Here is a 17684-nt window from a genome sequence, read left to right as displayed (position 1 = left end):
ACCGGCCCGCTACCCGGTACCCTGCTGCCCTGGGTGTGAGGGCGACCCATTTACAAAGTGGATAAACTTTCATTCAGATTAATTATATACATAATCTCTTAAAGAGAATTAGATGTGCAGAACATTTGCTATAATGTGATATTTCCAATTCAGAGCTTTTTGGCAAATCCATAGAACAGGGGTGCCTGTTGTGTCACAGTTGGGGCCTCTACGCCTCAGACATTTCTAGCTAGGGACTTTATGGCAAACATTTGAGCCTCCATTGCAAGTTGTAAACATCAGCTTGTGAAGGTTGAAGGACACTGCAGCACTAAAGTTGGGATATCCCTTGAAGGATGGAATATTAACCGTATACTATACCGACATATGAATGGTCCTCCAGTGATTTCTCTCTCTCTTTACATTACTAGTCCTGCTCATGTAGGGGAAATTGATTAAATCTTCACGCCCTGCTGGAGAGCAGAATTAATGGCAGAGCAAATATCTGTCGTTCAGTAACATTGCCCCTGGCTAGAGACATGGGACGCGGCGGCACCCCTGAGCACACTGTCCGCTCAGTCCCAGGAGACAGTGATCCTAAACTGACCCAGACTGTCCCCCTGGGGTGTGGGCTCCATCTGCTGTAGGCTCCTATGTGCAGCTGCGCCTCACTATACGCATCCGGCCACTGTGGCATTATGCCAAATTCCATCCACCATTCATGTAGGGTGAGCCCGCACCATACAGCGCACAGCATGACCTTGTGATACAGCCGGTACCGAGTCTAAGTGCGGCCATGTCTGCACCCGAGACTGGACTCCATAGGAGATTGCAGTATTGCAGTATATTGTAAAGGCGATTAAGTGATCGCAGGTTCAAATCCCCTAAAGACACCAGATAAAAAATATATATATATTTTTTTAAAAAGTTCATCTTATCCCACCCTTCTTTAACAAGACGTAAATAAAATCTAAAACAATTTGAAAAAATGTACATATTTGATATCGCTGTCCGAACCAATAATCTGTAGAGTATGTTCACACTATGCGTTTTTGCAGCGATTTTTATGCAATTAATTTTTTTTTTTTACATGACAAGTAACAGTTATGAGATTTCAGAATAGTCTCTTTGCTGACTGAATTGGAAAACTGCAGCATGTCAATTTTGACAGCATTTTTACAGCATTATGTCACCATAGAAGGCAATGAGAAAAAAATGCAACAATGTGAAAAGTTACATACATAGGTTTAAATGATTCGGGTTACTACGCCTTTAAATGGACTCTCTTGGGACTGTCTCTTTAATTGCAAATAGGTCTTAATCTCCCCAAAGGGAAGGGTGAGCTTCTGCTCCATCCATTATATCCCATTAGTGGATGTGAGAATGGAACTTTCATGGCATTCTGAACACAAACACTGGTTCCCATGACAACGGGAAGATGCGCACCAATGACTGTGACTGACAACTGACAACCCGAGAGGACCAGCGCCCAGTATAAATAGGGAATGCCCAATTCACTGCCAGAAAATGAGCAGAGAAGAGGTGTCAGGATGGAGAGGGGGAATCGCCTTGTCCTAGGAGGGCGGCGGTGGCTGGTCCTGGTGCCTCTGCTTTTCATCACTGCAGAAGGAGGTAAGAGGATTCTACTCCACTCATATGTTATGCCCTGGGGGGACTACAAGTCACAGCAATCCAAAACAATAGGTCTACCTACGTTAAAAGACATTTCGCCCGGATCCCTTGTTTATAATCACATGGCAGGCATTTTATTAAAAAAAAGGATGATTTTATTTAGCAAAAAAAAAATTGCGCATTTCTTGCATGTGATTTTTCTTTTCATGATTATTTTTCACTTTTCTATTTTAGTTTAATTTATATAAATAACAGGAAAAAAAATGTACCGTTAGATCGTGTTTAATGGGCTTTTTTTATTTTTTAGATTTTTTTTTCCTTTACACAGGTCGAGTCACTTTTATTAAGATAAGAAAAAGTGGTAGAATTTTTGTGTTAATATTTGTATTATTATATTATAATATATGATAGTGATTAAATTATTATTATTATATATTTTTATTATTAGTTTGGTTGTTTATTTTTGCTTTTAGAAGAAAGTTGAGGTTGTGGAAGTTCTTTTATAAACCCTGACTAATTATATTTTTTTTCTTCTGGACTACAAAAAAAATATTTAACAGAATGCCCATTTTGTTATATATATATATCTTGGTTTTGCTGTTTTAAACTGTAGTTTATTTGGAGAAGGAGGAGGAAGATTTTACTTTTTTCTCTTTTTCATTTTTTTAAATCTTTTTTTTAAGTTATATTTTAAATGATATTTTATCATTGTTTATTCTTTTTATTTAAGATATACAGCTCTAACAAAAATTAAGAGACCACTGCAACATTTTCACTTTGTCTGATTTTTCTCTTTATAGATATATTTTTGAGTAAAATGTAAATTGCTTTTATATTCTATAAACTACTGACAACATGTCTTCGAATTTCCAAGCACTAAATTTTGTATTTATTTTCAGAAAATAAGAAAAGGTCAAAATAACAAAAAAATGCAGTCCTTGCAGACCTCAAATAATGCTAAGAAAACAAGTTCGTTTAGAAACAGCAATACTAATGTTTTAACTCAGGAAGAGTTCAGAAATCAATATTTTGTGGAATAACCATGATTTTTAATCACAGCTTTCATGCGTCTTGGCATGCTTTCCACCAGTCTTTCACACTGCTTTTGGGTGACCTTATGCCACTTCTGGTACAAAATGTAAGCAGTTCTTCTTTGTTTGATGGCTTGTGACTATCCATCTTCCTCTTGATTACATGCCAGAGGTTTTCAATGGGGTTCAGGTCTAGAGATTGGGCTGGCCATGACAGAGATTTGATGTGGTGGTCCTTCTTCCACACACTGATTGATCTAGCTGTGTGGCATGGCGCATTGTCCTGCTAGAAAAACCTGTCCTCAGAGTTGGGGAACATTGCCTGAGCAGAAGGAATCAACTGTTTTTCCAGGATAACCTTGTAATCGGCTTGATTCATACGTCCTTCGCAACGATTAACCTGCCCAATTCCAGCCTTGCTGAAGCATCCCCAGATCATCACCCATCCTCCACCAAATTTCACAGTGGGTCAGTAGCGTAGCTACTGGGGGGGCAGAGGGGGCGGTGGCCCGTGGCCCCATGCTCTGAAGGGCCCACCCAGAGCTACGCTACTGTAACTCTATCGGCGTGCGCAGCGAAAAATACATTGCGCAATAGGATGCATTGAGGGTGTGCTGGCCAGCCTTCCTAATCGAATAGTAGGAGCGTGACTAATAGGCTGTGAACCAGGCACTGTGCAGTACCCTTATGTGAACAGCGCCCTATGCGGGCATTCATTGTGCAAATGTATACTAAGCAGTCGCCCCCTCCAGGAATGGGTAGGTGGAGAGTGGCTGTTAATTTAGTATTTTGCACCTGTGTTGATAACATCTTGCTACATGGGCTTGCTGCACCTGTAGTGCATTTGTTCTAAGATCTGGGCAGGTAAGCAGTGCTGCCTTTTTTTCTGCTGTGTAATTTAAATTTTTGGAGGCTTTAGTCTTCTTTTGTGTCTTTGCTACTAGTTTAAAGCTGAAAATTAGACTCATCAGAGAAGATTACATCACTTCAGTCCTCTATGGTCCAATCCTTATGGTCTTTGGCAAACTTCAGCCTGGCTCTCTTTTGCTTCTCATTGATGAAAGGCTTTTTTTCTAGCTTTACATGACTTGAGCCCTGCCTCTAGGAGCTTGTTATGAACTGCTCTTGCTGTGCACATCAACCCAGCTGCCATTTGCCATTCCTTTTAAAGGTCACTTGATGTCATCCTGCAGTTGCTGAGTGACATTCGAATAAGATGACGGTCATCCCGGTCAGTGGAGCTTCGTTTTCGCCCTCTGCTGGTCTGTTGCTTTGTTGTCCTCAATATTTGTTGCTTGACCTTGTTGTAATGGACTGCCGATTTAGAAATTTTATGGATGGAGGCAACATGAGACTCACTGTATCCCTCTGCTAGTAAAGCCAGCATTGAGCCCTTCTTTTCCTCACTCAAGACTTTTCTTTTCAACTCCTGTGGCATGGTTAAAAGTTATTTTTTCATTCCTATTACTTTTGGGATATTACTAGCACTTGTTTTGCCATCCAGCTTGTCCTATTGCAAGAGGATTGTGAACACCACAGCAGGGTTTTTATACTTCCCTTCGTTAAATAAGATTTGGTTCAGATGATCACCTAATCAGAAGCACATTAAGTAGAATGAGATGTACTCTGATTGGAATTCAACTGACACTAGAATGGAATGGCTGTCAGACATGTAGACATGAACACACACTCAGCATACTACATACACATATATGTACACACAGCATACATACACATATATGAACACACAACATACACATACGTACACATGCACAGCATACATACACATATATGTACACACAGCATACATACACATATATGTACACACAGCATACATACACATATATGTACACAGCATACATACACACATATATACACACAGCATACATACTCATATATGTACACACAGCACACATACACATATGTACACACACAGCATACATATACATATGTACACACAACATACATACACATATATGTAAACACAACATACATACACACATATATACACACACAGCATACATACACATATGTACACACACAGTATACATACACATATGTACACACAGCATACATACACATACAGTGGGGCAAAAAAGTATTTAGTCAGTCAGCAATAGTGCAAGTTCCACCACTTAAAAAGATGAGAGGCGTCTGTAATTTACATCATAGGTAGACCTCAACTATGGGAGACAAACTGAGAAAAAAAAATCCAGAAAATCACATTGTCTGTTTTTTTTCATTTTATTTGCATATTATGGTGGAAAATAAGTATTTGGTCAGAAACAAAATTTCATCTCAATACTTTGTGATATATCCTTTGTTGGCAATGACAGAGGTCAAACGTTTTCTGTAAGTCTTCACAAGGTTGCCACACACTGTTGTTGGTATGTTGGCCCATTCCTCCATGCAGATCTCCTCTAGAGCAGTGATGTTTTTGGCTTTTCGCTTGGCAACACGGACTTTCAACTCCCTCCAAAGGTTTTCTATAGGGTTGAGATCTGGAGACTGGCTAGGCCACTCCAGGACCTTGAAATGCTTCTTACGAAGCCACTCCTTCGTTGCCCTGGCGGTGTGCTTTGGATCATTGTCATGTTGAAAGACCCAGCCACGTTTCATATTCAATGCCCTTGCTGATGGAAGGAGGTTTGCACTCAAAATCTCACGATACATGGCCCCATTCATTCTTTCATGTACCCGGATCAGTCGTCCTGGCCCCTTTGCAGAGAAACAGCCCCAAAGCATGATGTTTCCACCACCATGCTTTACAGTAGGTATGGTGTTTGATGGATGCAACTCAGTATTCTTTTTCGTCCAAACACGACAAGTTGTGTTTCTACCAAACAGTTCCAGTTTGGTTTCATCAGACCATAGGACATTCTCCCAAAACTCCTCTGGATCATCAAAATGCTCTCTAGCAAACTTCAGACGGGCCCGGACATGTACAGGCTTAAGCAGTGGGACACGTCTGGCACTGCAGGATCTGAGTCCATGGTGGCGTAGTGTGTTACTTATGGTAGGCCTTGTTACATTGGTCCCAGCTCTCTGCAGTTCATTCACTAGGTCCCCCCGCGTGGTTCTGGGATTTTTGCTCACCGTTCTTGTGATCCTTCTGACCCCACGGGGTGGGATTTTGCGTGGAGCACCAGATCGAGGAAGATTATCAGTGGTCTTGTATGTCTTCCATTTTCTAATTATTGCTCCCACAGTTGATTTCTTCACTCCAAGCTGGTTGGCTATTGCAGATTCAGTCTTCCCAGCCTGGTGCAGGGCTACAATTTTGTTTCTGGTGTCCTCTGACAGCTCTTTGGTCTTCACCATAGTGGAGTTTGGAGTCAGACTGTTTGAGGGTGTGCACAGGTGTCTTTTTATACTGATAACAAGTTTAAACAGGTGCCATTACTACAGGTAATGAGTGGAGGAAAGAGGAGACTCTTAAAGAAGAAGTTACAGGTCCGTGAGAGCCAGAAATCTTGATTGCTTGTTTCTGACCAAATACTTATTTTCCACCATAATATGCAAATAAAATGAAAAAAAAAACAGACAATGTGATTTTCTGGATTTTTTTTTCTCAGTTTGTCTCCCATAGTTGAGGTCTACCTATGATGTAAATTACAGACGCCTCTCATCTTTTTAAGTGGTGGAACTTGCACTATTGCTGACTGACTAAATACTTTTTTGCCCCACTGTATGTACACACAGCATATATACACATATATGTACACACACAGCATACATACACATATATATACACACACAGCATACATACACATATATGTACGCCCCCAGCATACATACACATATATATACGCACACAGCATACATACACATATATGTACACACACAGCATACATACACATATATGTACACACACAGCATACATACACATATATGTACGCACACAACATACATACACATATATATACACACACAGCATACATACACATATGTACACACATAGCATACATACACATACTGTATATGTACACACACAGCATACATACACATAAATGTACATACACATATATATATACACACACAGCATACATACACATATATGTACACACACAGCATACATACACATATATGTACACACACAGCATACATACACATATACACACACAGCATGCATACACATATATGTACACACACAGCATACATACACATATATGTACACAGCATACATACACACATATATACACACACATCATACATACATATACAGTATATACATATATTCCACTCTTCTGATAACATGGCATTTGAAGGGCTCCCATATGGTGTTTGTTTTAATGGGTGACTGTTTCCACTCTTTATGGAAAGAGAAGAGTTAAGAGGGGGTAATCCCTTCGGTAGCCATTGTGCCATCTGTCCTCCGGTCTGAATGGGATGTGGGACAGGCTGGCTGGGCCGCTCCGGAGTTTGTGCTGCCGCATGTGAATAGAACGTCAATGAGCTTTTGTACGTTGTCCAGTTGACTCTTAAAGCCAAATTGTGAGGGAGCGGAACAAGGCCAGGGGTGGTGGGCAAGAGGGAGGGTGCCCGTTCCTCCGCTGTTGCTGTGGTGGACTCATTCTGTGCAATGGGTTACTGGGTTGGGAACCTCTTTTGTGCTGTCACGAGATGTAAATGAGTTTCTGGCAGAGACCGAGCTGAAGAGCGGACTGTGCTGCCTGGAATATTGTCCAGCCATCAAAATAAGTATTCAATCCCCTGGGAACATGTGGTCATGGGGCAGCTTCCTCCTTATTTTAGATGGCAGTATAAAGGGAATGGAGTTCTAATTTTACTGTGTTTTTTACGTTGTTGAATGCTATCTGCTGTTCTCTGTTATCAGCTATCAGTTTGTGGAGAGCCTGACTGTAATGGTTGTCAGTGAGATGATTAACAGTAAGTCAGTGATCGACTGTAGGAATCAGTCACATCGACCATCTTGTATCACTCGACCATGTTTAATTATGTACTACTACTCACTATAGCCAACAAATGTAATATCTACCATCACCCTCAGAAATAAATAATAAAAAACAACTGCTACCTGGAAACCATTAACAAGTAGGTCGGCTGCCGCTTACAGATCTTAATATGTCTTTATATCAATTGCATGTCAGCTTAGCACAATATCACATGGATGCTGTTGGTCCTTCACATTGTATTCAGAGGTTAATAATGCATACACAAAAAAGCAAACCATTACATCCACTGTAAATAATATTTGTCTGACAAATAAAAATCTGACAACAGCAGCTTAATGATGGTTTGCTGGAAACTTTTGCTGGGTACATCCTGCGATACCTACAAGAGAGAGCAAGACAGGGATTCTCTTGTTGATGTTCCTTGATTCCGTTTATCATGCCCCATCCCTTGGATATAAATGCACTGTAATACTTTATTTTTCCTGCGGGTGTGCTGTAGGGAAACTCTGCATCTCAAAAGTTGCAAAAAGGTCCATTTCGAGCATCTTTTTTTATCAGATGGTATATTAATAGGGGTCACTAGAGTGTCACAGAACTTGTTAACATGCATTTCCTATTGTCTTCTTCTTGCAGCTCACAAATCTGATTTGGGGGGTGATGCCGCAGCCACTCTCATTAATCACTCCTCCATGGTCATCCAACGGCTGCAGGAGCTGCTACAGAATGGCAACGGCAGTGACAGCACGCTGCGCATACACACCACCAACTCTGATGAAGTGAAGATCATCCACACTCATCAGCTGCTGCTTGTCCTCCAAAGTGACGTCTTTGAAGGACTCCTAGAGAACAAGAGCGTGGTGACGCTTCTGGAGGCCCCGGAGTGCGCTGTTCTGTTTGAGAAATTCATAAGGTAAATTAAATAGCACTTCAGTAAAACGTATACCGCATATATTATGTGGTAGAGTGCTAAAGTTATACTTTTGTAAGTGTAAATCAATGGAAACCATCAACAAGTTGCTATTGATGAATATTATTCACCTGGCAGTCATTCAGTTGTATGACTGTCCATGTAATACATAGAATTCTCAGATATTTCATAGTCAGCCAGAATTGCAACTGCTCTTACAGTTCTCATAGAGAGGGCTCCTTTAACAGGTCACTTCTCCTCTATGACAGTCCCATTAATAACCCCATAGCCTGAATCTCACATATACCTAAATATGAATGTTCATGTGCAGTGAACCAGGCTGTCATGATATGTAGTCAAACTGAACACAAAAAGATCCATCAACAGTATCCACCATGCTTGTTGATGGTTTCCAGGGACAGACTGACTGAGGTCTGTCACTAGTAAAACTTTCCATATGCTTACTATTCTTGCAGGTACTTCTATTGTGGGGAGATCTCGGTCCAGTTAAATCAAGCCATACCCCTTCACCGATTGGCCAGCAAGTACCATGTTTTGGCGCTACAGAAAGGCGTTGCCGATTATATGAAGACCCATTTAGCCAGTGAGTCAACTCAAGGCCATGTAGTGAGCTGGTACCATTACGCTTTAGGGATTGGTGATGAAACCTTGCAGGAAAGTTGTCTGAAGTTTTTAGCCTGGAACCTTTCCACCGTGATGAGTAGCAATGAGTGGGCAACTGTGAGTGAAGACCTAATGGTCTCTCTTCTACAACGATCTGACTTGGTGTTGCAGAGCGAGCTAGAACTGTTCAGTTCGGTTGAAGAATGGGTGAATCGGAACAACCCAAATGTGTCCATCGTTGAGAAAATCCTGAGGTCTATCAGGTACCCCATGATTCCTCCGAGTCATCTTTTTCAAATCCAGAAGCAGTCCATGTTATTGGTGTCCTACCAACATTTTCTCCAGGATCTCCTGTTCCAAGCCTTCCAGTTTCACTCTGCTTCTCCCCTTCACCTCGCAAAGTATTTTGATGTCAACTGCAGCATGTTCATTCCTCGGAATTATCTTTCTTCATCATGGGGGTCCCAGTGGATCATCAATAACCCTGCCAGAGATGATCGAAGCCTCAGCTTTCAAACTCAACTTGGCCCAAGTAACTTTGACTCCACTAAGAAGATCACTTGGAACGCAATCTTTTCTCCACGTTGGCTTCCCGTCAGTCTCCGTCCTGTCTACTCAGAGTCCGTGTCTGGTGGTTCCCCATCGAATCGTCTTGAAGAAGGAAGGCCACGACTGGTGGTCACTTCGGCCATGAGTGGTCTAGATTTCGCAGGAGTCACATTCCAGAAGACCGTACTGGTTGGAGTGAGGAGACAGCAAGGCAAGGTGTTTGTGAAGCACGTCTACAGCGTCCACCAGAGCACGGATGAAGTGTCTGACTTCTTGGCCCAGGCCGATCTGCAGAAACGAACCTCAGAGTATCTGATCGATAACTCCCTTCATCTACATATTATTATCAAGCCTATCTACCATTCTCTAATCAAGGCCAAGTGATATGGATTCTCCATAGCAGTCAGCTACTCTTGGGCCGTCATGCTCAGTGCAGACATTACTGTGGACGCACTTTTCTACAAAAAGTTGGATATTTTACTATAACGGTTGCTTAAGATCTAGTAGTTTTAATCAAGATCACATGAACAGTTGTCAGGGTATGTAGACCCTTGAAATATCTGCTGGTGCGCTCCACGGATATTCTGGGTCAAAGGCAGAAAGCTGAGACCTTCATCAATTTATTCGTCGGCATTGGCTTCATTGAGGTTTTCATGGGTGAAGCTGATGGTGTTTGTAGCCCCGCTAATTTTATTGGGCGCATAGTTGCCTTCATTTAGGGACAAGACACCCAGCAGTAGTTTAGGTCTCAGCTTCTAGGCCTACATGAATGTCAGATATTGTAGAAAACTTGTACATTCTCTTCAAGACAAAGGACATAGGTTTGGTCTGTAGATCAGTGGTTTCCAACCTGTGGTTCCCCAGTGGTTGTGAAACTACAACTGCCAGCATGCTCTGATAACGTGGGAGTTATACAGCAGAAATACCACAGGATGGACACCAGTGTGATAGTTTTTAATTTTTTTTACATTATTTTTCACCATACAGACACTGAACTTGCAGGGACTGCCATGAAGAAAGCTAGCAGAGTTTCAATAGTTCAGCAAAGATGAGTATTTTAAGGTAAGGCATTAAAGAGGGAAAAAGAAAATGACTTTTGTCTTCCAAAAACAGCGCCACACCTTTCTGCAGGCTGGGTGTGGTATTGCAGATCAGCTCCATTCACTTCAACAGACCTGAGCTGTAAAACCTTGACCCACGGCATGGATCACTGTGGGAGTGCTTTTTCTGGAAGGAAGCAGCCATGTTATTTTAAACCAGGACAACACTTTTAAGGAATGTAGAGTTAAGAATTAAAAAAAAATGTTCCGTCCAGTCTTGTGACCGAGATTATTTTATTCCAATTTAATTTACCATATATAAAAACAGTCAACAGAAAAATAATCAGTACAAAGTTTACAAAGTTCTGATCCAGACGCAGAAGAAAAACCTTTATTTCCCTCCCGACTAGAAAGGATAATAAAAGTGCTAGAACTGTAAGAATTTCTGGCCTTGAATAATATAGATCCTGATTATGATTTTTTTTAGTTGTTTATAATAAAATACATTGATTTATGATGGTGTCAAATTCTTTAGCAATTTTTACTAATCGAGTCTTATTTTAATGAATATTATCCCAGGTGGTCTAGTGGGGCCTGGAGGTAATAATTAATAGAATGTATGGTCTAAATGTGATGGAGATGTTAATTTCAAAAGAAATTAAGAAAATCTCTTTTGTGCCAGCTCAGTCCATCCATTTATACAGCCGGACTACTCATTTTAATGAGTACCATGTAATACGTCATTGAAGGTTATCTGTGTAGGGATCCAGCCTCAAGGCTAAACTCAACAACATCTTTGTATGGTTCTTTAAGTGATTTAGGCTAATTCTGGTGTTTATTTTGCTACTTCAGGTAGTGTAGGACATTTTAGGAGCTACGGTAATTCAGAAAATCCTTGGTGGTATGGGGTGATTTTTGGTGTTTATATTCATACTTGTAGTGGCATTGGGTGGTATAACTGCTTTGCTATATTATCCCTTGTTATCTAGGGTGGTTTTCGTGTTAGTTGTCATACTTCTGGTGGCATGGGGTGGTTTAAAGCCAATCCAGAAAAACCCTGGTGGCATAGAGTTGTTTAGGTATTAATATTCATACTCCAGGTGGGATTGGGTGGATTGGATGTTACATTATATTATTTCTGCTGATATAGGATGGAGTAAAGGTTAATCCAGACAATTTATGGTGATATAGAGTGGTTTAGGTATTGATATTAATACTCCTGGTGGTATAGAGTGTTAAAGGAACTAAGCCAAGAAATCCCTGGTAGTATAGGTAATAATATTAATAGGTAGTTTACAGCTAAAACACAAAATCCCATGAAATCCCTTGTGGTATAAGGTGGTTTGGTGATAATATTAATACTTATGGTGGCATAAAATGGTTTAGGGCTAAACTAAAAAACATCCTGGTGGTATAGAGTAGTTTAGGTATCAATATTAATACTCTTAGGTATAGGTTGATATAAGGGCTAATCCAGGAAATCCCTGGTGGTATAGTGTAGTTCATATATTAATACTCCTAGTCATATAGGGTGGTTTTGAAGCTAATCCAGGAATTCCTTGTGGTATAGAGTGCTTTTTAAGATACCATAACAGTTGCATTATATACCACCATACTTTTGATGTTTGTCCCCCTCCCATACCAAGATCAATACTGACCAACTCTCCACCTAAATACTTTCACTCCTAGATATTAATGTAAGGTGGTTTAGGGGTTAATCCAGAATATCTATGGTGGTATAGAGTGGTTTAGTCTTAAATATTAATATCCCTGGTAGTCTAGGGTAGTGTAGGCCTGATAAATGCTCCAAGCATTGTCATTGTCATAGTCATACTCAAGTACTCATTGCCAAACCATACCAACTGAAGTACATGCTGCCATATTGGGGGCTTTCGCCCCTTGGCCCCTTCCCTCCTGGGCCAATATTTCCACTTAAGTAGCTTCAAAATTTGTGTGTAAAAAAAAAAAAAGACCACATATAATTATATACCAGCAAATTGGGTCAAAATGAGCATAATCCTATACCGGACCACCCGACTGGTATTGTGATCTATTATTTCAGCGTCTGCCTAAAGAAACTTTGCTCTAAAAAGTAAACGTTTCACAGACAAGTTCTAGTAAATTTGCATAGTACCAAGGTTTAATAGACCCTGTGGAGGTATGAGGCCCATGATTGCCCGCACCTTACCCAACGGTTCAATCGTCATCTCCTTTGGACATTAGTCCATTGCATAAGTAAGATGCTCCGTGGCATCATCTTGGGATCGCATGCTCTCCGACTCGGAGGAAGGCACAAGTTCCTTTGCGTAGTAATACCAATAATGCCCATTGTGTCCAATATTTAAGGTCAATGCCATGGCCCTTGTCAGGTCTAGGGCTGGCGGAAATACAACAGTCGAGAATAATCCAGTGATAATACAAACAGGCGCACAAGTTTTATGAGACATCTACAAGAATTTGATACAATTTTTCGAAGGTGTTTGGATAAATTATCCACCTTGCCTGGAGATTATTGAGAAATCCCATGAGGCGCAGGCACTCTATGGAACAGAACGGTATGTCAATTCTACATAGCAGCGAGGAAGAGTCTCCACCGGTACCCAAGTGATAATTGGTATCCCCATAGCAGAAGACAAGAGACGTAATACAGTTCTGTCTGGGGAAGTAACGATGAAAATACCTTCCAGAATCCAAAAAAAAGTCTGTACTGGTGACAAAATGCCCTTTTGACACTTTTTTTCAACACTTCCATAAAATTCTGTGGTCAAAAATGTCCAGAGATTCCATGTCTTTATAATGGGATAGCTTGTTTGGCTTTATAGGATCATTCCAAACCCACTAATATTTCCGCACCCGAATCTCCTTTCCATTGATGCCACCAGCGTTTCCAGTGTTGTAGTTGAATCGTGGTCGCTGATTGGTGGAAATTTGTTTCTTGGCATTGCCAGGTTGGGATCCTGCCCCTTGATGGTCTCCGACTTTGGCCAAGTTTCCTGTGTAGATTGGAATGAGCGTTAAAGGGGGTTTTCATGCTATGGCATATTGTCTGATCCAGGACAAGCAAACAGCTGAACCCAAAAATGGGGTTACCCATACTAGCCACAATTATACAGCCGGTATAATAATCATGCCCCACCTAGTGCCCTAATTAATGTAGACTGCAAAAATTGTGACAGGGCAACTTAACACGACGTCTTCTTCCCTGGTGCAAAGCCCCCCTTGGGCAGCTGGGCTGGGGTGCAACTGTGAGTTGTACACCCCTAGAGCTTTGCGTTTATGTTCCCCTTTCTGCAAAGTCTCCTTATTACTCATGTTGTATTAGCAATATAGGATTGGGGTGTCAAGGGTCCTCCACTAACCTATTCCAGGGCCCCACTTTTCACCTATAAACAAATGTGACATTATCCTCAATCACAAATTTCTATAACAATGAACTGGGTAGATTGGTAAATGAATAAGATGCTGGCTTTTTCTGTACACAGTGATTCAAGTATATTGTGCCAAGTACTGCTGATATAAGAGGGTGGCGGCCCACCGGAGGATTCTCCTGTTCTCCTATGGGCCAGTCCAAGCCTGTGTATTAGACAGTCATAATGCTGGAGGAGTAAAGTGCCTGTTACAGGATCTGCAGGTCCTGGATCCTGCACACACAACTAGTGCTCCATTTACTCAGATAATACATCTTCTTTCTTCCCAATTAGTATAGGGATCCTGATCCTGTCCATGTTTACCTTTCTCCAGGGTTTGAAACAGGCAGGAAACTAATCTGACGCCCCCTTAAAAGTGAAATTCTCCTTTTTACCCCATTCCCGAACAGACACATTTTCAGGGTTTTTTTGTACATGCGGTTTAAACAGCTGTAAAAAATGTTTTCTCGTTCAGATAGACAAATAATTTTTGCATCTTTTTTATGTCATGACTTGTGGAGTCTAATTTTTATGTTACTTTCATACTCTTTTTTTTAAGTAAGAAAATAAAGGAAATACGTGTCTGTTTTTCACTTTTTTATGACCACAAAGAACCACTAAAAAAAGTTTTAAATTTTGTTAAATTATTTTTATATATTGTCACATGTTATTTTTTCCAAAGGGGCAGGGCTAGTAACATCGATTTCAATTGGCTTCAGCTTTTATTTATTTATCCTGCTTTTTATTTATTTTTCATTTGTGCCACCCTATAAGATCATAAAACCTTTGTGGGGCATTTCAACATTTCAATAATTTTTTATCTGATTTCCCCTGTAACTGGGGATAGTATATTAGCTCCAGTTATAGAGGAAATTCAGCCTCATTTATAGCAGAGCTGACTGGGTCTCTTAGGACCCAGCAGGTCCTGCTCCCTCCCTACACCCAGTGATTACATGATCATTGGGTCCAGAAGAGGATGCGCCAGTAGTGCTTCCTATACTGTATACAGCGATCGGGAAGGCAGAGACGTTAAATAACAATTGTTGCCTTTTCTATAGGGAGTCTTGCTGTGTCTGACAGCTGGCTCCCCGCTCCCACTATGCAATGATGTTTTAGAATGTCACTGCAGAGAAGAACATGGACCGCCTGGACGTTTAGTTTATAGTGTATGGGCGGTCCGTAAGGATTTAACCTAGGCACCAAAATGTGCAAGTACAGTTACATGACCTTACAAGTCAATCAACAGGATCTCGGCATACACCAACATAGTGGAAGGGGTCCAAAGCTTGCCCTCTCACCCATGGAAAAGATGAGGACCCACTTTTGAATTAGTTAACAAAGCATATTACTCATCTGTGAATTCTGGCTTAAAGAAGGGGGTTCTAGGGTCCACTGTATGGCAGCCATATATCTGTACCTGGCCTTTACATGAAACCTACCAGCTTGATTCTGAGGAAGCTTGACCTGTGCTATAGGTAGCACAATTTTTCCGCGGCTGTTGACGTTCTGAGGGATGCTACTCTGGATCTTGTGATCCGAGTTACTCTCAAGAGCTCTGTTACGAGAAAGATGGTTCTTTGGTCGTCCAAGCTAAATGAAAAGGAATAAGAAATAAAAGAGTAATTTCCAATTTCATCTTCATGTTTGGACCCCTTAGCTGTAGTCAATCATTTAGATACTATGTGTTAAATAGGGCTGGTTAGTGACAAACTAGGAAATTAGTCAGGGTCCCGATCACTTCATAGCATGGAATCATGAGAACATGTCCAATTTATCACTGATTTCTTTAGTGCCCTAGACCATTAGGGCAATTATCAATAAACTTCTCTACTCTAGACACCAGGGATTTTGAAATTCTGAAAAAAACAGGGGTTGGGTTACTTTGTAATTTTATATAAAACTGGCCCTGTTATATCTTACCCCTTGGCCAGTGACTTCAAAAGACCTTGACCTCGTCTTTCTGCGCTTAACTTCTAAAGACTCCTCTCTTTTTTCCAACTTCTGGGCTCCTTTCTTTTGTGCTTGGTTCCAAAATCCCGGGGAGTCTCTCTGCTGGTTACCTCCTCTGACTAGGGTGGCCAACATCTCACCGGTGCTGGTGGAAAGGTTGTCTTCACTGGCTGCATGGTGGAGTGGAGAGCTTGTTATTGGTTGATCTCTAAAAGGATTGTCCTCACTCTCGCTCAGAGAATGGACCGACATGTTACTTCTCTCTTTCATAGGTTGAAGTAGCTGTAGACGATCACCCTCTACAACACGGGAACGTCTTCGGGCTGCTTTTACCGAAATACTTTTAATGCTGCTTAGAATTTCTTTTTTCTCTGAATGGAAAAACAAACAAAAGTTTTCTCAATAGGTGACCACCAACGTGTGCCTATTACCCAAATCTCCCAGAGACTGCCAATTGCACCTTATTCACATATTGCAAACTCCATCCAAACCTCAGAACATCCATTTTTGGTAGATCTTTAGCTATCGCTAACATCATTGGAGTTTTTCTTATTGGTTATACTTAAATTTCGAGCTTTCTCCCATATCGACCAACTGAAAGTGACCATAATTGTAATAATTACAAGTTCCTTGGGTCAAGATGGTCCTGAGTAATCATGTTTTTGGTTTTACAGCGGGGTACAAAATGTGCAGGTGCTGCACCATGTACTAATGTAGGTGGCTTTCTGGTGAAGTTGAGGGTTCAGGTGGTGAGATGATAATTTAGAGGAAATGTTATTGAGGGTGTAAGGAATTGAAGGCAGGAACATGTACCTTTATCATAGGTATTGTACAGAGAGTAAATACTGTATGTATACTGGAGTTTTTCTAAAACTCAATTCGCCATCTAATGCCACTCACCTTTCCGTGTTAATGCAACCTTGTCGCTGTTGTCAGGAGAGGAGTTGATGTAGCTGGTCCTTACTCTATTGTCACGTGGAAAAGACTGTAGAAAAACACCTTTTTTTTAGAATGGTTTCTCAATAACAAGATAATCATACTGTTGAGATCACCAGTGATCAGCTCTGATCAGCAAGTGTTACATTTCGCTGCAGCGCCACCACAGGAGAAATTGAGCATTACATGATTCTTATTAAAATCAATGGCTTGTTCTTGTCCGGTACTGAAGTTCTAGGACCTCTAGAATGAGGGAAACGTCTTGCGGCCACTTGCCTGTGTGGCTATTAAATAAGGGTCCTAAATGAAAGACCTCACTAACTCAAAGTTCCCTTCCCAAGTTAGTATATGGGCGGCACGGTGGCTGGGGTCCTGGGTTCGTATCCCACCAAGGACAACATCTGCAAGGAGTTTGTATGTTCTCCCCGTGTTTGCGTGGGTTTCCTCCGGGTACTCCGGTTTCCTCCCACATTCTAAAGACATACTAATAGGGAATTTAGATTGTGAGCCCCATTGGGACAGTGATGATAATGTGTGTGCAAAACTGTAAAGCGCTGCGGAATATGTTAGCGCTATATAAAAATAAAGATTATTATTATTAGTATGAAAGGAGTATTCCTATCAGAAGAATTTACGGACCAACTTTGTGGAACAATTATAAAAAAGGAGGTCTTTCACCCTCCATGTGAACCACCCTCTTCATTGTAGTCTTT

General features: G+C 41.0%; 2 protein-coding genes across 2 annotated transcripts in view; one reads left to right on the top strand and one right to left on the bottom strand.

Annotated features, from left to right (window-relative positions):
• The first annotated feature begins 1473 nt into the window (after window positions 1-1473).
• Window positions 1474-11192, top strand: BTBD17 (BTB domain containing 17). Its single transcript, XM_073560434.1, has 3 exons — window positions 1474-1611; window positions 8192-8468; window positions 8942-11192. The coding sequence occupies exons 1-3, from the start codon at window positions 1485-1487 to the stop codon at window positions 10020-10022; spliced, it is 1485 nt and encodes a 494-aa protein (XP_073416535.1). The 5' UTR covers window positions 1474-1484; the 3' UTR covers window positions 10023-11192.
• The window catches only part of KIF19 (kinesin family member 19), a 102967-nt gene continuing 96238 nt past the window's right edge, over window positions 10956-17684 (bottom strand). The window contains exons 17-20 of the mRNA XM_073560421.1: window positions 16936-17020; window positions 16006-16406; window positions 15525-15675; window positions 10956-13671 (exon numbers count right to left, since the gene is read on the bottom strand). Coding sequence (XP_073416522.1) covers window positions 13517-13671; window positions 15525-15675; window positions 16006-16406; window positions 16936-17020 — 792 coding nt within the window. The 3' untranslated portion in view covers window positions 10956-13516. The remainder of the gene's footprint in view (window positions 13672-15524; window positions 15676-16005; window positions 16407-16935; window positions 17021-17684) is intronic.

Source organism: Dendrobates tinctorius, unplaced genomic scaffold, assembly GCF_039654945.1.
Source record: "Dendrobates tinctorius isolate UK_male_01 unplaced genomic scaffold, ASM3965494v1 ptg000014l, whole genome shotgun sequence".
Taxonomy (NCBI): domain Eukaryota; kingdom Metazoa; phylum Chordata; class Amphibia; order Anura; family Dendrobatidae; genus Dendrobates; species Dendrobates tinctorius.
The sequence above is the reverse complement of the archived record's forward strand: the minus strand, read 5'-3'. Positions and strand labels throughout refer to the sequence as shown.